General features: G+C 35.9%; 2 protein-coding genes across 2 annotated transcripts; both read right to left on the bottom strand.

Annotated features, from left to right (window-relative positions):
- Nucleotides 1–658: 658 nt before the first annotated feature.
- LOC145030430 (uncharacterized) lies at nt 659–5,460 on the bottom strand. Its single transcript, XM_078978799.1, has 8 exons — nt 5,442–5,460; nt 5,132–5,278; nt 3,324–3,336; nt 2,885–3,172; nt 2,058–2,784; nt 1,918–1,969; nt 1,051–1,677; nt 659–963 (listed from the first exon to the last, which is right to left on the bottom strand). The coding sequence occupies exons 1-8, from the start codon at nt 5,458–5,460 to the stop codon at nt 659–661; spliced, it is 2,178 nt and encodes a 725-aa protein (XP_078834925.1).
- Nucleotides 5,461–7,501: 2,041 nt separating this feature from the next.
- LOC145030428 (putative L-type lectin-domain containing receptor kinase S.7) lies at nt 7,502–8,677 on the bottom strand. The gene has a single exon (XM_078978798.1). The coding sequence runs from the start codon at nt 8,675–8,677 to the stop codon at nt 7,502–7,504; it is 1,176 nt and encodes a 391-aa protein (XP_078834924.1).
- Between the last annotated feature and the right edge of the window lie 18,180 nt (nt 8,678–26,857).

The raw sequence follows: 26,857 nt of genomic DNA, 5'->3' as shown, positions 1-26,857 counted from the left end.
GGTGGGGATAGAGGTTTATTTATATTCCCTGATGGAGACGGTGATTGCAATGAAAATTCGAGGATGGAGATGGGGATTGGGGTCCCTTGTATTTCCTCTTCCCCCGACCCGATGGGGATACTTATTCGGTTTTCCAATTCAATAAAAAAAGGTATTTAAGTGGTCTTATTTGTATTGGTTATTTGGATATAATTCTATTTTTTTCTATTGGCAGTAGTTTCAACGTTCAAAAAGGTTAGCATTTTCATGACCAGTGATATTTTTGAACAACTATTTTCAAAAATATGGGAGATGGGTTAATAAAGAGGTAAATGAAATATTTTGTTAGCACAAAAAGAGATATTTTTTTAACACAAAACAAAGGTATGAATAGGTTTTCAATTCATTATCACGTTTCAACCTTTCCTTATTCCACATAACTATCTTATGATATGTTGTTAGTAATGTCATTCTCTATACTCAAGATGAGATGCTCTCGTGGCCACCTACAGGGGCGGACGCAGGAATTAGTAGTAGAGGTTGCATAATTTTTTTTTTCTGGTCAAACATAATATAGAACGTTAACAAAAATCCGGACAAACATAATATAAACCATCTAATACAAATTTTTTTTCTGATTAAACATTATATAACAACTATCTATTATAATTTAAATTTGTCATCTTCGTGCAGACATCTTTTGAAACCGCTCCATTACTTTTTCATCCTCAACTTTCGTAAGTGCTTTCGTCTCGACATTACAAAGCAATGCGTCGTTCAAAAATTCATCGCCAATTTTGTTACGCAAGTCTGTCTTCAAGAGCTTCAACTTTGAAAAACATCTTTCTACACTTGCGGTCGCTACGGGTAATATTAAAGCCAACTTTAAAAGCTTATAAACCAAAGGATAAGACTGATGCTTCCCTGTACTAACCATCATACGAGAAAGGTCGGAAATTCCTTTCAAACTAGTGAAACGCTCATCTTTGATGCAAGAGTGATAAAATATCTCAAGTTGCCCTTCGAGGTCTATCATATCTGAATCATCAAAGTCTTACTTGTATAACTTACCCAACTTCAATAACTTTGATTTGTCAAATTGTGCAAATGAATCACAAGGGCTCAAAGCACCCATGTATTCTAGTAATTGGGTGCTTGTTTCACTAAATCGATCCCGATATTCTGTAAGTTGCATATCTACCACTGTGTTGAAGAGTTCAACCTCAAAATGAAACCTATTAGTCTTTGTAGTCCTACGGTTTCTCGCACCAATATACAACTCTTCCATATCTAAAGTTTTAATTTCGTGTGTTTGACAAAAAGAGGATACTTTTGGAAAAATGCTAGCAAACCCTATGTTTCTAAAAGTCTGCAATGCCTCCATTGTCCCTCTAACCATCGAAGCCGCTTCCAAAATGTCTAGATCTTTTCTTTGAAGTTGCTTTGACAATTTACCCGTGAGGTGTAAAATATCATACATCATATGTAAGTAAAACACGAACTCATATGATTTAAAATATGTTAAGATTCCAGATGCTTGTTGACGGTTTGCCAATGACCCGCCCTCCTTTTTCACAAACTCTAAAACTACAAGAACATCTGCAAACAACTTCATCAAACTTGTGAGTGTGTTGAAATGTGAACCCCATCTTGTTTCTCCCGCTCGAACAAATGTAGTCTCTTGATTTAACCCTCTTCCTGTTTCAAGATCACTACTACACAAGCCTTTTTGCACCCTTTCTCTTGCTTGCTCTCATAGTAAGTCTTTTCTTTTACACGAGGCACAAACAACATTAACCACCAACGAAATTTGCTCAAAAAAGTCACTAACACCATCATGCTTCTTTGCTACAGCCACAACTACTAGTTAAAGTTGGTGTGCAAAGCAATGTACATAAAAAGCCGTGTCATTCTCTTGTAATATCAAAGCTTTCAAACCATTGAATTCTCCTCGCATATTGCTAGCCCCATCGTAACCTTGTCCTCTTATCTATTAAAATTTAAAACAATTAATATATATATATATATATATATATATATATAATTAAATTGAAAAAAAAAAGTAAAGAATAAATTACCTGACTAAAACTCAACTTATTACTTGTAAGTACTTCATTTATGGCGTTTTTGAGGGTCAAAGAAGATGTATCCTTCACGTGCACTATTCCTATGAATCTTTCTTTCACAAAGCCAAGACTATCGACATAACGCAAAACAATAGCCATTTGTTCCTTTTTTGAAACATCACTAGATTCATCAACTAGTAAAGCAAAAACATCTTGACCAATCTCTTCACGAATACTCAAAAGTACTTCTTGTGCAAAACATTGCACAAGTTCTTTTTGAATTTTAGGGGAAATTAGTTGATTGTTTTTAGGAGCATTTTCTAAAGTATTGTTGAAAATCTCTTCACTAGTCTCTCGAATGGCTTTTAACACTTCAATGTAAAGCCCTCTATTTTCCGAGTTAACCGACTCGTCATGACCACGAAACGGTAAACCGGTTTTTAATAAAAGTCTAACAACAATAATAGAAACACGTAATCGAGCTTTATATTTATTGTCCTCCGCTTCGGTTTGCCTCCTCAAAACTACATTAATTGCTTGTTTTTCCCTCATTAAAAACTCACACTTTTCTCTTGCTTTGTTGTGAAAACTATCAACACCACCCACATGAGTTCGAAATGCATCTTTTTTATTCCAAATATCAAAACCTTGGGAAACAAATGCATCTCTCCCTCCTTTTTGTCCCATGAGGTTCCCACACAAATAACAATATAAACAATATGCACAATTCTTTTTCACACTATATTCCAACCAATCAAAGTCATTAAACCATGAAGGAACGAATCTTCTAAATCTATCACCTATTTTTTTTAGGAAAATTATGTGCCCTTACTTGACACGGTCCTTGAAGCAAATATGCTCTTCTTACATCATCTCTTATATTTGAATTGTAACTTGTAATCAATGGCCTATCCGCCGGGTCCTTTGGAAGATCTTTCAAGTCAACGTTATCATTAGGTTGGTTAGAACATGGTGTTTGTGGAGTTGGATTAGAAACCGAAGGGATTGAATGATTGGTGATTGGTGTTTGTGGAGTTGCATTAGGATTACAAACGGAAGGAATTGATTGATTGGTGATTGGTATTTGGGAACATTCTTCACCGCTTTCATTAGGATTAAGTCTTTGTCTTTTGGTAAAAAAAACCACTTAGTTTAACCTACAAAAATATAACAATTACACCTAATCAAACAATAAAACAAGTTGCTTTCACCTAATCAAACAAAAATTCAATAAAAACTTAACAATTACACCTAATCAAACAATGACTTCAACAAAACAAGTTGCTTTCACCTAATCAAACAAAAATTCAATAAAAACTAAACAATTACACCTAATCAAACAATGACTTCAATAAAACAAGTTGTTTTCACCTAATCAAACAAAAATTCAATAAAAACATAACAATTACACCTAATCAAACAATGACTTTAATAAGACAAGTTGCTTTCACCTAATCAAACAATCAATTCAATAAAAAACATATGAATTTCACCTAATCAAACAATCAATTCAATAAAAAAAACATAGCAATATATGAATATAACCTAATCAAACAATATAACTTCAACAAAACAAATCAATTTCACCCAAGTCAATCAATAACTTTAAAAAACACATCAATTTCAAATATCTAAATGAATTGGTAAATGGTAATTGGTAAAACTTACTTGCTTCATTGTAGAAATTGAAAGAACACAGTTAGACTTAGACAGAAGTTGATTGATACTATTGTTGACAACTGCTTCAAGAAATCGATCAAGATTCAAGGCAAACAACAAAATCGATTTTGGGCTGTGATTCACGATCAAGAAGACAGAATTAGGCTGTGACTCGATAGAATATAGAAGTCATCCAGATTCCAGGGGCAATCGACATTGATTAGGCAATCGATTGGAGCCAAGAAGTTGAGTCGACGTCTGGAGATCCACTGGAGGCAACGATCGGGTTTTTTTTTTTTTTTTTTGCTTGTACCGATCATCAATTAGATACTAAAATAATTGGGATGGGCTATCTTTTTTACAAGCAATTAGCAATTAAAATAATTGGGATGGACTATCTTTTTTACAAGCAATTAGCCCAATTGCTAATTTATCCACTTAAGTTTTATTTTGGGCTTTGGGTAATTGGACTATTAGATAATAATCGATTAAAACATTGGATTGTGGGCTCGTTATTATTTTTTTCGTTTGGTAATTCCCGATAGAGTGACAATTTTTTTTATGTAGTTGCACAATTTTTTTAGTAGTTGCACGATTTTTTTACGTAGTGGCATAATAGGTAAAAATTTTAAAAAAATAAAAAAATTTCTACTACGTACGCGGAAGCTAGGTGTTGCCGGTGCCACACCGGGCACCTAGCTAGGACCGCCCCTGGCCACCTGGCATGTTTACCATGACAATGCACACCACCCCAGGGGGTGTTGTGGTGCCATGATCGTTGGCATATGTGGTGTATACAACGCGAGATCACATACCAACAATGGTGTAGAAGTAGATGGTGGTAAGGTGGAGAGAAACCTCACCGCTTGATGTGTCCCCCGTATCAAATGGCCTAATATTCAAAGCAATCTTCTATTAGTTATTTATTTATTTTAGATTAATGTTGATGACTATCTAATTAAATATTTAATTTTCACAAAGCATAAAAAAATATCAAAAGGTAATCAATTGAAATTTCATGCTCACAAAATATTGGTATCTTATAAATAAAAACATGTATTTCGTTACTAGTTTATGGCTTCTGTTTAAATAAGGTGTTTTGTATAAAAATAAATAATTTCTTACTCACCCTAAAGGTTTTGATCTATCGTTATCAGGAGTTAACAAATATGTACAATTCATACTATTGACGAAAGGTGTATATTTAGGACTCGAATAGTTTCTTCTCATTACACTAAGATGGTGTTTGTTTTTTGGCAAAATGTTTTTTTCACCACTTATAATACGGAAAAATGTTTGAGAACAAAAGACATTTTGTAATCCAATTTTGGAAGGCATTTTCGAAGTTGTAATCCAAATGTGATTTCTTTTTCCTCCACCATCACCACTGTCGTTGTCACCATTACCACCATCACTGTTACCTCAACCTTTGTCTTTGTCATCGCCCTCACCTCCAGCACCACCACCTCCACCCTCACATGTGCCCGCACCACCACCTCCACCCTCACATGTGCCCGCACCACCACCTCCACCAACAGCAATTCCACCATCGCCGCCACAACCAGCACCAACGCCTATCCTTTTTATGAAGATTTTAAAAAAGAAATAATTTTTTAAGAAGACTAAAGACATAAAAAAAAATACTCTTATTTCTTAAACATTAAAAAGAAAATCAAAAACATTTTATATCTTCAAAAACGAACTCCAGCTAATCCTTTATTTAATTTCTTTATTTACCACACTTTCCACGTTCCATTGTGTCATTTAGGAACCTCCCTTTTACAGGTTTATTGCAATCAAATCGTTGTTTGCATCCACTTTTTGTAGTGCACACACATTGAAGAATATTTAGCTATTAAGGTTATCTACAATATACAATCGTAAAATATTATTCTGGTCTCAACAACATATAAACCTGTAATACAGATAACGTGATTTGTCAAATTATACTAAATTAAATTCTGTGGCTAAAGTCTAAACCCCACAAGTGAGGAGAGACAAAAAGTGGCAATCTCTACAATGTGGCAAAACTCTGAAGCTGATAAAATGTAGTGTTTCCTAAATCCTTTGTGAATTAATAGCATATACTAATTTGGTGTAGCCACTCTTAATTACACTACAATTTAAAATGATTCTATTTTAACCTTTTGATTAATAATTTTTTTTTCTATTTTCTCATATTTTAACGAATTCAGATTAATTATATCATTGTAAAAATGTCATTGCGATATTTCAGAAGTCTAAATAGAAGAAATAACAATATATTTTCAAAAAAAATTTATGCTTTATACTTTCGAAACATTTACAATCCTTCCTTTATTGATAAATATTTTCAGAAAAAATTTATATACTTGCTTTCAAAATATTTTAATGCACTGTTAATTACACAACAATTTAAAATGTTTCTCCTTTAACCTTTTCATTTTGGTGTAAACGAGCCGAACCCAAATCTAACCATGCTTTGGCTTGTCTCGTTTAATTTTTTTGGGCTCGAGCTCAGCTTTTTGAGCCTTATGGCATGAAGCTCGAGATCAGCTCATGTAGCATAATACAGAATCAGTCTCGGTTTGGGCTCGTATAGGGTATACCTAATTCCTAAAATAGTATTTATTAAATATTTATTTATTTTAATATATAAAAATACATTTAAACTTTATATATATATATATATATATATATATATATATATATATATATATATATATATATATATATATATATGTGTGCTCGTTTAAGCTAGCAAGCCTAATCGGGCTTAGTAACAAAGCTCGAACTCGAGCTCGTTTAATAAACAAACCTAATATTAAGCTCAAGTTCGGCTCAGACTCATTTAAAATCGATTTTGAGTCGAGTTTTTAACAGTCAATCCTAAGTAGCTTGACCTGTTTGCACCCCTACTTTTGATTATTAAAACTGTTTTTTTTTCTCTTCTATATCTATCATACTTTAATGAATTCACATACTGATAAATATTTAACATAAACAATGAAAATATATTTACATCAATTATATCATTGTAAAAATGTCACTGGGATATTTAAATATTTAAAACGGCTACATGAAAAAAATAATAGTAATATATTTTCAAAAAAAAAATTATGTTTATACTATCCAAACATTTACAATCCTCTTCCTTTATTACTAATAACAGTTTTTATTAGGGCATTGCACCTTATACATATTGTGACTAAGAGCAATCTACCATTTTGAATTATAAGAAATATTGCATAAGTTCACATATTTTTATAACATGTCATTATCCACACATGATGTCTAAAATCTAAGTGTAATATTTTCTACAAGTAAAAATAAGAGTAAACTGCAAATTTGGTCCCTGTCTTTAGCAAAAACTTGGAGGTTTATCCCCTTAACCAAAAAATTTGCAAATATCGTTCTTATGGCCATATTTCATTGTGTATTTGGTCCTGGTCCAAAGTAAATTACTCATTTACCCTTCTGATGGCTACCATTGCTTATTAATCCTTAAAGACTTTCTGGAAATTAAAGATATCTGCTTGCACTCATTTTTTTAAAGCAGTTGAACATTTGCTTGCACTCATTTAATCCAGGAAAAAAAAACTACATACTTAAACATGATGTTAAATTGAAATACAAATATCATTAGAGCCCGAACAGTTTACTAATTAAATGGTAAAATGTTCAAAACAGCCAGAAATTCAAATATGTTTGTGGATTCCCAGATGAGCAAAACTTTGAACTCCACATTCAAGATTTACATAATCAGAACCTAACAGAACAACAACGATGAGTTAACATACCAGATCATCATCATCTCTCTACTTCATAGCACTTTCTGAAATGTTGTTGGCTTCAAGAACACCAATCTTTTCATATTTGAAATCAACAGGGTGCACAGAAGGCTCCCCTTGAGCTTTCTGCTTATCAGCAACAAATGCCCACAGGAAGAACAAAGCCAAAGCTGCCAATGCTCCACAACCTGTAGCAACTATGAACCCTGAAAGAAAACTAACTTTTTTCTTATAAGTTTTCACATCATGGTGTTGTGTTGAAGAATCCAGCGGAAAAACCGGAATTGAATGCATCCATTTTGGAATATCTTTAATATCAGAGTTCCATGAGTACACAGTTGTAATCTGCTCAGGTTTTTCGTTAATTGATGCCAGACCTAATAAAACCTCTTCTCCATTCAACATTTCCCCCAAATTTATGTGATGCGAAATCAGTGGCTCAACAGGCCTCGAATCACCTGATTTGCTTACCCTAACATCTAGCTGATTTGATATCGCAAAGTAATTTACCCACGACGTTAAATTCACTCCGCTCTTCAAAACATTATTATTTTTCGAAACGTTGCTAACCCTAGAAGATGAAATTTTACACACATTTACATCAAACTCGATACCGAAGAATCGATTTACATCCTGGAGCCCAGACGACATGTTCCTGGCAAATTTAGAAGGAAAATCAGCGGGAATGATTACCAGCGCAACGCCATTACCGATCTCGAACGTGAAGTTTGAGGAAAACGACGTCGAAGAACTGAATTTGTAAGGCGAGCTGTGTAACATGATACCGAAGCTTAGAGGCGTTGTTCGACTGAGTTGAACAGCATGTCCACCATCGACGAAGTGAGCGTCGCCTAATAGCGAATGTCCGGTTTCGGCTGGTAAGTTGGAACTGAAAAATCGGAGTGAGATCGAGAAAGTAGGAGTTGCATGTAGAATTATTAGACAGACGATTAAAACTGAAAACCAAGTCATCATCAATGGCGATTTTGCAAAGAATCTCTCGGTCTTCTCCTTGTTCCTCTTCTCAAATTGGTAAAGTATACCGAGAAGAGCTGGATTCTTAATTTTGGAGAAAGACGAGTATGTTGTACCCTTCGCATCGAAAAGTGCACTGGGGTTATTCTCGCTATATTTTGTATATTGGTAATTTATTTTAGAACGGCGTGTATGCCAGTATGGGTAATAAAAGAGTATGTTATACATTTTGTTTTGGTCTTGTTCTTATTTTTTTTTTTTTTAATTTTATTAAGGAAAATTCTTTTCATTAAATCTGGTCAGAGAGCTTCTACTAGATAGCTACTACTAGTCGGGTACTTAGCAGGGCTTCGTCGGGATGCTAGAAAACTTAAGGAAAATGGGACACGGGAAGGGAGAACTGAGCGATAGAGGCTGTAGGAACGAAATATGAGGAGCATATACATAATGGAGCTATTTATAGGATTTTTGAAATGCACGTCACGCATATATCAGGTGTGTGTTGCACATCTAATCGGAAGGAGTGACGTATCACTTTCTTATTGTGTCAGATGTGGCGATTTGGGTGGTGTGTCAGTTTCGCATCGCGCTCCTTGTTCATGCGTGCGACAGCATGCGAAAATTTATATTTTCTTCAAAAGTTCATATCTTCTTTGTACGACCTCCGTTTTCAACAGGTTTTATATCTATACGTAGCTATTGACGAGATCTACAACTTTCATTTAAACTTTGTAGGATATTTTTGACTTTATTTTTAAAGTTATATTTTTAACATGTCCGTATAATTCCTAGTTTTCATCAAACTACTCGGTAAGATAAGCTACACTCTTTCTCTTTCAATGTAACTTATATTTATAGTTATAAATCATTATACTGAATGATTTACTTACGGGGATGATGTCAATGCTGGATTTTATGAGGTATTTAAAGTTTGTTTTCCAAACAGTATACTCTATATACCAAAAAGATCATACCTCCAATATGATCATACATTGTTGTTTCTTACTTGATAGATATTGATGTAGACTTTGGGATTATTAGACTATTAATTAGTCATAAGAAATAATAAACTAACACTTAGTTATAATTAAACCTAAGTCACATCAAAGGAAATGATAAGTGCTAAAGCAAAATGCCACCCAACTTTCTAGTGATCCACTTTAACAAGTGAGTTTATAGTTACTTTCAGCTTACACATAGATATAAAGTATCTACGCGATTAAATTATATGTGTGCATATTATCTGAATTACTTGATATATGTGTTAGATAACTTATACAATTTTACTTGGTTAATCATATATGTATTGTCTTATATATTTGTATAAAATATGTTGGGTAGTAATGGGTGATAAAAATGATGAGAGGACTTGACTAATGATGAACCAGTCGTATAGCAGAGTATAGATGACGACCACAAACTATTCTAGACAGTCCAGTGGAAACACTTGCAGACTTACAACATTTAGGTATTAATGAATTATCTATTCATTTAATGTACTCTATCCATTTGGTTGCCTTATTAACATATATTGCTAAAGGAATCCCCGAAGCAATATTGTCTACTCGTTGATGATGATGATCCTTAGGATAGTTCATTTGAGGTTAGTATTTTAGGATCAGTATGTGAGAATAACGGGAATAGGTAATCAGGTAAATTATTGATGTAAAATATATAAAGAACTTAATTATTGCAACTAAGCCCCAAGTCTGACCCACTCAGTTTTTTTGTAAGGCACAAGGATGTTGAATGATTTATGGATAATTGTAGGCCATAATGTAATAAACTATTGTAAGGTCTGTAATATTTTTGTTATGCTTATGTTTCTATATTGACGATGACATCATGAAGTTATTAATGAAACACATTTCTTCGGAAATGTTTGGTAATGATATTATCACTTTATTGTGAACAAATTCCATGTTATAATTCTTAAAAAGGATACACTAAAATGAAATAAACATAATTAAATCATCTTTTTCTGGCCGTGAAAAAAATTGGGATGTCACATGCGCATCAATTCTCAATATCATATTAACTCTTAACTAACAAGTCTATTTAGAGTTGAGCAACCCAGAAGGTTGAAAAGGAATAAAAAAGGTGGTGGCCGCTAAGAAGGCTTATGGTGGGCGGACAATATGGTCAATTTATTTATTTTATAAATATAATTATTTTAAAATATAAAAAATAATTTTCAAATTAATATGAGTAAATATGATAGATGAACGTTTATGAATGATATATATATATATATATATATATATATATATATATATATATATATATATATATATATATATATATATATATATATATATATATATATATATATATATATATATATATATATATATATATATTAGACTCGTTAAATATGATATTCGTTAAATATGATATTTTTATATTTAAAAGGGATATATATAAAATACTCTTTACGAAAAATTAAATTGCTTTTACCTTTTGTTCCTGCCCATATAAGGTATTGACAAGTAGAATATATTAATTCTTTATTCTAATCATCTCTTTTGATAATTAAGATTTATGAGTGGTTCTAAGTCATTATATTGATTGATTTACTTACGGAAGTGATGTCTAGGCTGGATTTAGTGAAGTGTTTAAAGTGAGATTTCCAAACAGTATACTATGTATACCAAACGGACCCTACATTCGATATGATCTTACCTGATTATTCCTTACTTGATAAATCTTGATATAGATATTGAGATTGTTGAAAAATTTAGACTATCAATATATAGTCCCTAGAATATTGAAACTAGACTAAGTCTTAGTACTTTATACGTTTAGGTCTTTGAAAAATGTTAAGGCGAAGTGCTACCCTTACCCCCAAGTCACATAATTTTGTCATGTGAGTACATAGTTACTTTCAAAAACATAATATCAACTCTTGCATTGATCTAATAAATCTGAAAAAATCTATAGAACAAAAAGTGAAGTGTATTTGCTTTCTCCCTACTTAAGAGATACAAACTTTATTAGAAGAGAAAATGACACAACAACCTTACTATATATTTTGACTTTACCCTTTCACTCCCTAAAGTTTTTTTCATGCCTTTTTATGGAACAAATTGCTACCCTTACTATGTTGGACCCTTCCTGTTTGCCCATTTAGGTTGACGAAGAAGAACAACAACACTGAGTCTTTTGAATTTTTTGACTTTTCAAAGTCAATGATAAGGAAAATGGGTCATGTCTATGTGGCAAATGGGTAACCGGTTTACCTTTTCATTTTGTCCAAAGTGACCAAATCGACCCGGAAAAAACACCTTTTTTCCCTTAGAAGACAAGAAAAAAAACTTTAGAGACTTAACTTCCTCTCATGAAGTCAGATTTGTGTGTTCTATATATGCACGCTCTTGGTTTTACGATCACTACGACTTTAGTTTAGACTACTTATGCTAATAAGTGATCTGTCTTTGATTCACTATTTATGACACTCGAGTTCGCACCGAGTCGAACCCGAAACTTCAACGAGTCGTAACTTCTTCGTTCTACGCCCGATTTGAGCATTCCTTATATCCCAAGAATCCTCATCACGACTACTTAGAATTTCATCAAGGTTATTCGTCCTAATTATTATTCTATTTAAGATGCGTATTTTATTTCTTCTTTTATTATATCGTTTTAAGTACGTATACTACATATAACTACACATAGAACACATAATACGTTATAATTCTCTTTATTTAATTCATATAAAGGTTACAATTGTTGACAATTACAGTATATCATCTTCTTAATGTCTATCAAGAAAACACTAGCATTACAAATCTCTCATTCTTAGGATGATTCCGTCTCAGAATCATGCATCAACAAACAGATATGGGTAGCGACTCATCATGTCACTTTCCCAGACGTATGTTTTCATAACACTAGCACAAAATCAACCATCTTACGCCGTAACCTCTTCGTCTTACGGTCAACAATCGATTCGGGTTCTTCAATTAGCCTCATATTTTCATCGATCCTTAACTCTGTAAGGGGAATTATATCGGGAACTTATCCCGGGAACTTCCTCTAATAAAATACATGAAAAGTGTGATGAATGTCTTCCAATTCTTTTGGAAATTCTAGCTTATAAGCTTGGTTCCCAATTCTATGAAGAACTTTGAATGGTCCAATGAATATTGGACTCTACTTTCCTCGCTTTCCAAATCTGATATGTCCCTTCCATGACGAGAATTTAAGCAACACTTGGTCTCCGATTTCAAAAGTAATCGGTTGTCGCTTTTTGTCAGCATATCTCTTCTGACGAATTTAAGCTGCTAACATCCTTCCCTGATCACTTTCAGTTTCTCATCGGTCTGATGGAAAATCTCAAGACCATAAAGTGTTTATCTCCAGTTTCAAGCCAACAAGACGACATACGACGTTTATGACTGTACGACGCATGATAAGGTGCCATCTTAATGCTCAAATGGTAACTATTATTGAGAGTCTTCTGAAGTTCACACTTGGGTAAAGACGAATTACTTTGGAAACGAAACATGAACCAATTTAAGCGATTCCGGCTTCTTATTGAGCGTAGTGAAATCAAGGTTTATGAGAAAGTCGGCGAAGTTTCTATGATGTTCTACCTTTGCGTAGTCTCGGTCCACAGTGACAGTGGAAGGCTTTGTCGGAAAATTCTACCAAAGGTAGATGCTCATCCCAGATATTGGGAAATTCTATTATATAAGCTCTTTATGTATCCTATAGTGTTTGAATTGTCCTTTCACTCTGACCATCAGTCTGCGGACAATAGGTTGTACCTAAACACAACTTTGTACTTATCTCTTCCTGGAAGCTCTTCCAAAATCTAGAGGTGAAATGACTGTCATTGTCTAACACAATTGTCAAGGGAACACCATGAAGTTTCACTATCTCTTTCACGTAAACATTTGCAAGCTTGTCCATAGACCATCTATCATTAGCCGCTATAAATCGTGCACTCTTTGTGAATCAATCCACGATTACCCTAATCGTGTTGTGCACTCTTTGTGCTGGGTAAATTGCTCACAGAATCCATGGTGATGTCTTCCCATTTACCCATGGGTATATGCAGGTCATGCATTCAACCACATACTTTGCAACGTCGAACTTCATCGTCGGCCACCAATAGTAAGGCTTTAGATCCCTAAACATCTTGCTATTACCAGGATCGAGTACATGGTCTTGTAAGCTTCTTCCATGAGAAGCTTTCTCATTCCTCCCGCCTTGGGCACCCAAATCTTATTTTGGAATACCTTTAATCCTTGACTATTTGTACCGAACACTAATGTTTTCCCTAATCATTCTTCCTTTCGGTTGTCGCCCTCCAAAGCTTCCCCCTGGGATTTCTTGTTACTTTCTACAATCGTTAAGACAATTTAGTTCTTAATGCTCTTGGCCTTTACATTTCCAGGTTCACTTTTCGACTTAGAGCATCAACTACAACATTTGCTTTACCATGGTGGTAAAATATCTCGCAGTCATAATCCTTGAGTAAATCTAGCCAACGTATTTGTCTCATGTTCAATTCCTTCTGATGAAAGAGATACTAGAGACTCTTATGATCAATGAAAAGTTTACTGTAATGACCCGAAAACAATACTAAAATTGTTCATTTAAAAACTATTGATTTCATTCATTGATTGTACCAAAAACCATCAATCATTACAGTATTCCAAAACATCAAAGTAAAAGTATATCAAGTGTAGAAATCATATTGGGAGGATGATGTGCCATCATGCAGGACCATTCCCGTTTGAACTGCAAGTACCTAAGACCATAAACATAAATTGCAAACCTAAATCTTAGTGAGCTTCCCTAAATACCAAATATAGCATACATATAACATAACAACACCTGGCTGTGTTAGGTCCGTATCAACCCAAAATAATAGCAAGTAAATGTGCCAGGTCCGAATCAACCCCCGAGTCCATATCAACCCCAAGTTCATAATGACTACGAGCGCAGACTAGCTCAATACATAAATCATACAATCACATCATACAAAATTATACGACAACATACAATTTTACTCATAAAATACAATGGGTCGGCCTTGGTGAGTTCGGCCCACTTATGGTGGTAAGAAGACTTACCTCATAGACAGACGGAAAACTACAATGACATGTTGCTATAAAAAACATGTTATTGGTCCCCTTTACAATTAACAGTAACCAAAACTCATACTACCATTCAAATGCTTAAAATACCCCAAGGTCAAACCCTAGTCAAAATCCATGTCAAAGTCAATCGAGTCAACCACGTTTACTAAGTCAGTACGCGTGGCGTACTCCTTGTATATGTGGGGGTACTTCGTAGTTGAGAGAGGATCGGGGAGATGACCTTATAGGTGCAGCGTACCCCTCGATACACCCAACATACATGACTGCTCACCACCCCTCTTATTAAGTGCTTAATCCCTTAAGCACTTACATCCAAATTTCAAATCTAGGTAACAAAGGGTGTTCTTAATCATAAAGTTTCCAAGTTTATGGTTTAGCATGGATATTACATGGATATTAAGACCTTAACTCCAAAAACCCTAGAATATTAATCCATTAAGATAATCTAGCACTTGCATGGAGAGAAACTAATGATCAAAAACCCAATTTTATGACTTAACACCTCTAAAAACCTCTGGAAGGACAACTTAAATGCCTTGGAGTACCTTCTCCTCACAAGGACCAAGTTTGGGACAAAAAGGGAACAACTTTGAGCTAAAACTAGATCCATAAGATTTCTACACCAAGGTTGAAGCTTTTTATCTCCACAAGGTGCACAAGGGAACAAGATGTTGGATCTAAAGCCTTAAGTGAAACACCACAACCCTAATGTTCTTCCTTCTACTCCAAAAGCTTCAAATAGAACCAATAATGGCTCTACAAGCTTCACATCGCACCAACACTCTTTAGGGTTTCGAAATGAGAAAGGAGGTTGAAGATAAGAAGGTGTATGTGGCCATAAATGTGTTTAGATAGGGTTTAAACACTAAAATTTAGGGTTTGTGCCCCTGTCTCCGTACGCCCTGTGTACCAGTGTACGCGCATTGTACTAATGCGAACCTGGGTATGCCCTGCATACAAAGGTGTACGCCCAGCATACCCAAGCTGACTCCGGAATTATGAAATTGCCATCGGTGACTAATCTTGCAAATAAAATACAAATCAAGGGTTAAAATGAGTACATGAATAATATATGTTACAAATATCCTCCACTTGAACTAGACTTCGTCCTCGAAGTCTGTTGTTGCAAATAAATCTAGGTAATGCTCTCGCATCTCCGCCTCAGGCTCCCACATCCATTTGGAGCCTTTCCGATGTTGCCACTGGACCTTGACTGTAACACTAGTCAAATTTTGGTCAAAACTAAAATGTTAGATAAACTTGATTTGCATAAATAAAGTGGTAGTGATCATGACGTGGATTCCGAAGTTATAAAGAATACCAAAATCCGAGTTATAACAAAGAAGTTATGGCTTATCGAAGTTTCGCGACAGAACCGACACGACGCACTATGTCGTAAAAAGTGAGTTTACGATAAAATGCTTTTTAGCCTTAAAAATCTGAATGAAAGTTTAAGTATACATTAAACCAAGAATTATTTAATGTATACTTAAACTTAAACTTTCATTCAGTCCATTAAGTCCTTAATGTATACTTAAACTTTCATTAAGTCCTTAATGGACTAATTGAGAAAATACTAATATTTGAGAAATTATCAGGACACACACAAGAATTATTTAATAAGTGAAATATTAAATAATAATCATTGGCAGAAATTTATCTAAGCAATAATGGACTTAATGGATTAAGTCCTTAGTGGGTTAAGCCCTTAATGGGTTAAGTGAGATACACTTAACCCTAATTGTCATGTTATGTGAAACCCTAATGTCACATGGGCCTTAAGTTGGGATTTTCAATTGGGTAATTGGTAATTGGGCCAATAATGGGCCATCCAAGAATGATTATGGACTAGAATATTTAGTTGGGCTATAAGGTAAGGCCCTAATGAAGGATTAGGCCCAATTTGGAAAATTGGGCCATAGATGGGCCATAGTTTGGGCCTATATGGTTGTATGATATTGGGCCCTTAGAATGATACATGTTGGACCGGACTAAGCAATTGGGCCTTAAGGGAAGTCCATGTAGAGGTTTGGGCCCAATTTAGAAAATTGGGTCATATGTTGGGCTTTGATCCCTAGTTGACTTTGGGCCTAGGGTTTGGACCTTGGGCTTGGGTAAGCCAAGCTTGGGGAATATAGTAATTATCCAAAGTATGTAATTATAGTTATGTAGTGGAACCCAATTTTTAATTGGGTGTTATTTTGATGTTGACAGATCGGGAATCTGTCATCTAGCAATTGGGGTTGAGTATGCGGGACTTCAGCAGAGTGGGATTGAACCTGCGGGACTTCAGCAGTGTGAGTTGAGTTTCCTTCCAGTAGGAACGGGTCTAAGGCCACAATGCCGACCCGTTTAATTAGTAGTAGTTTCCGGACCTCGGTCCGATGCAGTAGTTAGAATGTTTGATGCCTTCGTGGCTCATACAGTGTTTATGTGTTATGTGTTCCGGGCTACGACCCGATGCAATATGCAGTTTATGTGTTCATGCTATTTGATATGTTATGCTATGCTATGTTATGCTTAGTTAGTTTCCGAACTTCAGTCCGATGCAGTTAGTTCCGGACTTCGGTCCGATGTAGGGGACAAGGTCCCAGTTAGTTCCGGACTTTAGTCCGATGCAGTTAGTTCCGGACTTCGGTCCGATGCAGGGGACAAGGTCCCAGTCAGTTCCGGACTTCGGTCCGATGCAGTGGGCAAGGCCCAATATGTGTTTATATGTTATGTGGTAGTTTGGGGGAGCTCACTAATCTTCGTGCTTACGGTTTTCCGTTTTGGTTTCAGGTACTCAGTTTTCAAAAGAGGAGCTCGGGAAGATTGCAGCGCACACACCATTTGTTCATCCTTGGATGTTTATACTCTGATATATTTGACAGTTGTTAAGATATTTTGAGATACATTCTTTATGATTCTTATATGACGTTTGATGAATATGGTTTTATTACTAATTTAAAATGAAATTTTCAGACTGTATTTTTGGGATGTTACAAATGGATGCTATTCTCCAAGGTACTGATGAAAAAGGTCAATATGAAAATTGTAGCACCTGGTTCCCGCTATGTAAATCTTATTTGAGTATTTCACATTTTAGCCTTGGACTCGGCGAGTCATAGGTCCGACTCGCCGAGTAGGGACGAGACTCAGGACACGTTTAAGTTGGCGACTCGGCGAGTCCATATCCTGGACTCGGCGAGTCACCGCTGCTGGATGAAACCCTAAATTTCAAGGGTTTGCACCTTATTTAAACCCTCATTTCCACCCCAAACTCGCCCCCATTCACCCTCAGAGCTCCCAACTTCGTTTATACCCTTATTTCCTTGAGAGATTGAAGTGTTTTGGTGTATTCTTGAAGATTTTGAGGAGAAGGAAGAGTAGATCAAGAATAGGAGAAGGAGGCCAGGCATCTTTGTGTCATCTCAACGTTTTCCTTGAGGTATAACTCGTTTCCCCTCTGTTTTCAAGCTTGTAGTCTCTTTTAGCTTCATGGAAGTCCTTCTTGATCTTTTCCCCAAGCTTATTTGTGCATTGTGGGTTGTAATAAGTTGTTAGCCTTTAGATCTAGGCATGATTTAGTCCCTGGAGCTTGGATCTAATGCCTTTATGGGGTCATATTGCATGAAAGCCCTAGATCTACCTCTTTTGGTGCACTTTGAGCCCTAAAATCCATATTGGTGAATATCTACACGTAAAGTTGGAAACTTTACATGTGATTCGTGTCCTAGAAGCCCAGATCTGTGAATGGGATGGAATGGAATCGAGCAAATCGGTGTATTTGATGGATGCATGGCGACGACTCGGCGAGTCGTTTATGTGACTCGGCGATTCTGCTCGCGAGTCACCGAATTGGTCCTTTTATGATGTATCGAGTTTGAGCCGTGAGTCACAGGGGGTGACTCGGTGAGTTGGAAGCTGAACTCACCCATGTTAGGACTCGGCGAGTCAATGCCCTGACTCGGCGAGTCCAAGGCAATCTTCATAGATCAAGAACAGACTCGGCGAGTTGTTCATACAACTCGGCGAGTCTAAGCATGAGTGTTCATCGGATGAAGATGAACTCGACGAGTTGTTCATACAACTCGGCGAGTAGGACGAAGAAATTCAATGTCATTTTAGAAGAAGAACTCGTCGAGTCTTAGCCTAACTCGACGAGTAGAATCAGGGACTCAGGACAATCGTCTGGATAGGAACTCGGCGAGTTGGTGAGCTAACTCGGCGAGTCGGGTCAACTGAAAGTTGACTCTGACTTTGACTTAGGGCTAGACCAGGGGTAAAATGGTTATCTTACCCAAAGGACAGTTAGCAGTGTGTGATTGAGTATGTTGTGGGAATTGCAGTCGGAGGAGTTCCGGGGCAGCAGCAGTGGTCAGTCAGTTCCCGATCAGTTCAGCAACTACTTTGAGGTGAGTTACCTTCCAGTAGCGGTGGGTCTAAGGCCACAATGCCGGCCCACCAGTAGGAGATGTGTGATTAGATGATTGTCTTTGTGATATTCATCTAGGGTTGCTAGACTATGTGATATATGTGTTATGTGGTAGTAGTAGGGGGTGAAATAGTCCCCAGTATCCGGTCGAAATGACCGAAGGGGAGGCCAGCACCCAGATATGCTAGGCAGCATCCGGTCGAAAGGACCGAAGAGGAGGCCAGCACCCATATATGCTAGGCATTATCCGGTCGAAAGGACCGAAGGGGAGGCCAGCACCCAGATATGCTAGGCAGTATCCGGTCGAGAGGACCGAAGGGGTAGGTCGGGCACCCAGATATGCCTGACAAATTTATGTATGTTATGTGATATGTGGTATGTGGTACAGTGAGGGAACTCACTAAGCTTTGTGCTTACGTTTTACAGTTTTGTGTTCAGGTACCTCTTCACCGAAGGGGAAGGAGCTGGCGCGGTAGCGACACATCATACACACACTCTGGTTTCCGCATTTACGAGATTCACTGGGATTTGTACTCTGATATTTTGATGGGTTGTATGGTTTGGCTTTTAAACATGATTTGCGTTGTGTTGTGGTTTGATCAAACAATGTTTTAATTATTAATGTTTTCTAAAGTAATGTTTTAAAACGAAATTTTCGGACGTGAAAATTTGGGTCGTTACAAAAATGAGGGTAATCCTGAACTTGAATTCACTGAGGGTGATTCAAGTAATGTTCTCCCAGAGATAGTGAAGCTGAATCTAGAAAGTATAAGAGACCTACTTGAGGCAGGATATAGCATGGCAGAAATAAAGAGCATGAGGGGGGTACAACTTGAAGTGGATGACATGCCACCAATTGAGATGGTTACTTTCACTGTATCTGCGACAATCGTCAATTTCCGGTCAAGTCAAAATCAAATAAAGTTAACAGGTCAAACTGGTTAACTCATCTAATGTAACGCCCGTGTTTCTGGGATAAGCATTAGTATAGTGATGTAATAGTCAGGTCAACCATTGTAACCTATATTTAAGTAATAAAGATGAATTGTTTGAGTAATACGTGAATTATGTGAATTTATGTGTTTATTACTTGCTTATAATGATATAATAAATAAAGGATAAAAATAAGCGTAAAAAAATAAAGTGTTAGATAAACCTAATATCAATTAAAAAAGTTGTATTGGTCGTGACAAGGATTACGAACATATAAAGAACGCCGAAATCCGAGTTATAACGAAAAAGTTATGACCTGTCGAAGTTTCACAACAAAACCGGTACGACGTTGTGTGACGTATATAGTGAATTTACAATAGAGGACTTTTTGGCCTTAGTAATCTAAACCAAAGTTGTAGTATACATTGAACCGAGAGCATGCATAAAAAGAACGCCCAAATTTGACTTCGTATGAGGAAGTTATGAATTTTCTAAGATTTGGCTTGACAGTGCACAACCCGAAACTCGAATTTTAGATCGATCGGTTTTTAGCCTATGCAACCTAAATGAGAATTAAATATCTCATTAATAGGAACTCAACGGTAAAAAGACAGACCAAAACAGAGTGCGTATGTAGAAGTTATGAATTTTACGCGGACATTTAACAGTATAATCTCCTCGTACTATTAAATTTAAGATCGGTAGAGAATTAGCTGATGGAGTCAAAATGAAAGTTGTAGATCTTCTTTTTATCTACGTGTGGATATAAAGAACATCAAAAACGGAGCTCGTATGTGAAAGTTACGGATTTTAGAAGTCGGAAGTGTATTGTGCGAAAATGGGTGACGTGACACAATCTTGGCCATTACTTTCTCCCCACAGTCTTGCCACCAGATGGTGACATGTGGCACCAAGTTCATCCATTTTCACCCTATAAATAGAACCTCTCCCACCCTCATTTTCTTCACATATTTCTCATTCTTTCTTTCTTTACTCTCTCTAAAACCTCTCTCTTGCCCCGAACACCCCGAAAAGCCTAGGGAACCTCCCTAGCACGAGGCTGAAGCCCCGAAGTGCTCGACGGCTTCGAGAAGAAGAACTTTTTGGCTCGAGAACGCTGCTCCAAGAAAATCCCGGTTTTCTATAAAACTCGTTGTAAGTGAGCTACGCCTACACTGTTTTTAATATAGCTATTATTTAATTATAGTAACGTTATTAGGAACTTATAATAAGTATTTGGGCTATTATTATGGGTTATATAAGTATTGTTTAACGTTTATATAATAGTAATAATAACTAGACTATTAATTAATCTCGACGAATAATAGACTAAAATCTAGTGGTAATAATACTAGGTTTCGTCAAAGGAAATTATTTTTAAAAAGCGAAGCTCTGTCTGAGTTCGGAATCACCACCGTTTCAAGTGAGTGCATGGTCCCTTTCATCTTACACATAGATATGAAGTATTTTATATAAACTACGTGCTATGTGTGCATATTATATGTATACTTGCTATCTATGCTGGATGAACGATTTTATACGAGTTTTATATGATTTAAATTGTGTATGTATTTTATATCTACAAAAATGTTGGGGTAAAACATGGGTAGATGTATTAGACAATGTGTGATAAAATGATGAGAGGTCTCGATGTTGTTGTTGATTCTGTCATCTAGCGGAGTATGGATAACGACTACAAACTCTTCTAAACAGTCCAGTGGAACGCTAGCAGGCTCGCAACCTGTTGGTGTTTGTGAACGATGTGTTCACCGGTGTACTCCATCCCCTACATGGTTGCCTTAAGGACATTTATTACTGAGGAATCCCCTTAGCATTAGTATCCATCCCGATGTTGATCCTTAGTCTAGGTCCCATATGATAGGTGTTTTAGGGACGTAATGTGAGGATAACGGGAACGGGTAATCGGGTTATTGTTAGTTGATGAAATTAATAAACTTATTTATTGTGGGTTGAAAACCCTATGTGCTCACCAGGCTCCCAAGCCTGACCCACTCAGTTTCATGTATTACAGGTAGTGGCGCTCAAGCATAGATGTGATGTTTTGGATGAGGGATTACGGATATAGGCCTGTAGATATGAAATAATGTAGTAAGACTTATATTGTACTATTTATGCTTTTGATATGTATCGAACATGACATCCCGAGTCTCTTTAATGAAATACATTTCTACCGAAATGCTTTGATAAATCTTTATCATATTTTATTTTGGGAACAAATTTCGCAACATTTTTATGAAAAATATTACTCTGATTTTCAAACAAGCATAAACAAAATCGGTCTTTTTTGGCCGTAAAAAATGGGGATGTCAAATCTAACCCTTGTATATTAGGGTTTACATTGTGTTCCTATTGTACAACGTACTCGCTATTTTAATAAGAAGTTATCACTTGGAAAGTTCGTATGTTCATAAATTCTAAACCCTAAGCGGGGTAAGTGATTAAACTATTCGATAAAACATTATTCGATACCCTGGGGGCATATAACAATCATAACGAAGCTTAACGGGGTGTACGAACCTTGAGTTGTGAAGCTAAACATCCAAAAAGGTCACAAACGAAGTCTCTCTCAATCTCTCTTTATCAATCCCTCTCTCCCCAAATCTCTCTCATAACCTCCCTTAACTTTTTATAATGATGTGGGGGAATCCCGACCTTTAACTTAGCCAAAAACTATGCAAAACGGGAAGTTTATACGAAAAACAGCCTTAAAGGACCGAAACCTCTCTATTAGAACCGAACCCTCTTGGATTCGAAAAGCCTAGGACCAAAATGCTACAGGATCGAAGTTGGCAAGAACCGAACCCGAACCCTGCTGAACCGAACCCGAAGGCCCCTTCGGACCAAACTCCCTTTCGGCCTATTTCACCTTTGTTCCCTTACCCGACCAGTTTGCCTTCGGTCCTTGCTACTGGGGGACCGAACTTCAGCCCAATCCAAGAGGCTTCGCTGAAATGCATTTTTCACCTAGTTTTCGACCCCGAGTCCGTTTTAAGCCTGTTTTTCATTATTTTAATGTGGGGCTTTCACCCAACTTATATTTTGACATATAAGACCCCATATATTCATAAATTAAGCACATTTTGAGGGAAATCTTTATTCAAGAATAAAATCTAATGGGTAAGATATTAGGGTGGAGTGTTGACTTTCCTATAAAGATATGACACCACCAACCCACTATTCATGCTTTATGTTACTATTCACATCATCCCTCACCTATTCATTGTACCTTCCACTCTTCTTCAACAAGTTTACCACCCCTATCATTAATCAAAGGCTAGGAAACTTTTCCTTTTCCACTAAGACTTCACTTTTCACCAAAAAGTAAACCCACTCCTCTCTCTCACTTCCTCTCTCCAAAACTCAAGATTCAAGGTTTGTTCTTGAAATCTTTCTTCACTTTTGGTAAGTATATTTATCTTACACTTGGTTATCTTACATCCCTTCACTCAAATCAAGGGTTCTTTACACAAATCTCATCATATTTGTTAGTAGATTTTTGAGTCCTCAAGTATCTCCCAAGTGTTCTTGACTTGGAAACTCCTTTTCTTCATCATCAATCTACTGAAATCACCCAAGGTGAGTTAATACCCCCACATTTATATGTTTCTTTAAGTTTTAGGGGAGTTGGGGAGGGGGAATACAAGTTAAAACACAAACAACATAACTAAATTCAAGCATCAGCTTTCACCAGAAAAGTTGAGTTCCATTCACGAACTGTTTTGAACATCTTAAACTTTTAGTTTTCAAAACTATATTAGATGCAAATATTTCAGGTATTTAACTTTAAAATGACTACTTTCACAAGTTCATACGATTTTTCTACAATTTATGGTGATTTTTACAAACTGTCTATCAGTGTAGCTACGAATTCGGACCAGTATGTGAACATGGACATTTTCACACAAGTTAGAGACATCTAGAAATCATAATAAAAATTATGAACAAACTAGACACATTTTCTAAACTCTCAGAGTTTACGGATTCAATTTTCAACTTCGTATGATTTTTCTGTGATTTTTCAAAGCAGTGCATAAATGTTAAAAATAGTTTAACAACTTACAACTTTCACCACACTTTGTAACATGTTGAGCAAAGTGTTAATCTTTATGACTTCATATTTTACATGTGTTTTCTGTTGTGGTATAATTATATAACAGAAAATACTCACTGAATTGTAAGAGTCCTCTATGAATACAAATAATACAAGATAAGGCATGATAAATCCGGCTTACACAGAAAAAGGGTTCATATACATAACAAACAATTTTGATAAACTATAATAGGTGTAGTTTATGTTTCATTTACATTTTGAACTCATTATAAAAGGTTTTTCAGCTCGTATAAATGGGTTATGAATACAAAGTACCAGGTTTATACAAAAAGAGGTTTTCAGATCGCTTTACGTAAATCTGTTAATGAATAAATTTGTGAGACATTCGCTTCACGTTACTTCCAAAGTAACGAAATCAAAAGTCCTGTAAATTATAACCAGAGTATCTTGTAGGGAGAGTGTGATATTTATGTATAGATCTATATTGGGTCTGACAAACCTGAGTTGCGTGCAACAGCTAGACCAACAGGTCTGAGGTGACAAGTGTCATTTAACTTTGCGACGCCTGAAGAACGTCGTATTACGAGGCCGACTAAGTCTTAGCATGGTTATAATAACTCAGATGGGTTATTAACAAAACATAAGATTTACGGGATTTTCCTTAAATTAAATGAGTTTATGTCGATTTAAATTTGCATAGTTTACAACTTATATGGAAAATACTAGTACATTATTCGTCTTGACATTTAAGACTACACAAACATTTTGATAAACTCTAATAGGTATAGTTATGTTTCTTTTACCTTTCGAAGTCATTAGAAATGATTTTCATTTCATATAAACAGGGTATCAATACAACGTACTGGGTTTACACAAGATGATTTTTATGATATTAAAACTACAATTCATCTAGAATTTGTTAGTTTCCGGCTATAATTGCCAAGTGTATGTGTTATAGTTATATAAGAATTTAGTTGCGATCGACTTAGAATTGGTGGGCCCGCCTTACCACCTGTTCCTTGTTTGGTTGTGGAATTATGGTAGACCCATTATATTCGACGGTTTATTTAACTTAAATTTTATATAACTTATATACACTGGGTGATTATAGAGGGAACCTATGGATCTTTATAGGGTACATTATTGCATAACATAGGAGCTTTCATTACACAATTTATAAAGAAAATTTTGGATTTTCTGGAATCATATTCATTCACTTTTAAAAGGAAAATGACATATTTATCAAATAAAACTCTTATGAACTCGCCAACTTAATTGTTGACACTCTTTCAAAACTACTTGTATTCTCAGGAAATCAGTAAGACAGGAAATCAATGGCTTTTGAAAGACTCAAACTTTCGTATTTCTGAAAGACCCAAACTTGCATACTTCACAATATTATTACTCAAATACATGCTACTTTCATATTAATAAAAGCAATATTTTACATTAATAAAGAGGTTACAAACTACTGGATACAAACCATCTATTACAAAGTGTTATATATTACATAACTACCCAAGATATTGTAATTTATACAAACATAAGCTGAAGTAAAAAAAATATTATTACAAACTATTCTAATCTTTCAACAGTATATGATCATATTGGTTACTTATCACCTGCAATTGTTAAACATTGATAAGGTAAGTGGTGACGCTTAGTGAGTTCAATAATAGATACAATATAATGTTATGCCATATATATATACATCAATATGGCAGAAGCAAAGAGGAACAACAAAGACATATGTGAAATCATGTGATAGGCGTTCATATCAATCAAAGACTTTATTCAAAGATATACTTTTCAATGCTTGATATACATCAATAAAGTTCAGCCCAAATGGCATAGAAGATATACAAATTTCTGAATATCATTTTGCTAGCATATAAATGCTTTTAGCCCTACCTAGCCCATTACCAATATCAAAAGTTATACGAGACATGCTTTACATGGCCAAAGGCATAAAGCCAATACCAAAATAATACAAGACATGCTCTACATGATCAAAGGTATAATAGTAATACGAGACATGCTCTACATGGCCAAAGACTCAAAGTCAATACCAGAATATCACAAGAAAGCACCTTGTACATATAACACATAACATACAATTGTTCCTATATATTGAACTCACCTTGAATTAACCGGGGGTCAAAATAGTAATTTGGGCAGCACTTCGTTACTATAAATAGCTTTCTTCTATAAAAACCGATAGATATATTGAAAACCAGGCTCTGCGAAGGTAGGGCTTCAAAACCAAAAGAAAAAATTTTCAGGGTCTTCGGGCACTCCGGGGCGTGTTTTGGGTGTTAGAAATACTACTAGGATTTCGAGGGAAGTCAAAATACTAAAAATATTGAAAAAGGGTGAAAAAGTGGCAATTTCTCAAAATTACCCGGAAAATCTCGCAACCCTCCCTTTTATAGGGCGAGATCCGAAGTCGGCCGAGAGGGAGTCAGCAGCGAGGGGACACGCGGCTGCTGGAGCGAAGGCCACGAAGCGAGAGGAAGGAAAGAGTTGGCGCACATGCGAGGCGGTACGGTGGAGGGGCGAGGTTCGGATACGAGTGCGAGGCGTGTCGGAAGCTGGTTGGGCTGCGGCTTCGGACGAATCGGAAGTCAAAACGCATCGGATCCGGGTAGAGAGGCTACTGTTCATGCGAGGTGACGTGGCTGAGTGCTGACCATGCGAAAATTTCTGATATTATCCACTTATTTCTCGGTTTTTGAGCCAAAATCTTCTAAAATCCATAACTTTCGCATACAGGCTCCGTTTTTGACGTTCTTTATATGCACGCGTAGGTAAAATTACGCTCTACAACTTTCATTTAGACTTCATTGGCTAATTTTGACTTTAATTTTTATATTATT

The sequence above is a fragment of the Lactuca saligna genome, chromosome 2 (genome assembly GCF_052625555.1).
Source record: "Lactuca saligna cultivar CGN05327 chromosome 2, ASM5262555v1, whole genome shotgun sequence".
NCBI classification, from domain to species: Eukaryota; Viridiplantae; Streptophyta; class Magnoliopsida; order Asterales; family Asteraceae; genus Lactuca; species Lactuca saligna.
This window is presented reverse-complemented; position numbering and strand designations above follow the sequence as displayed.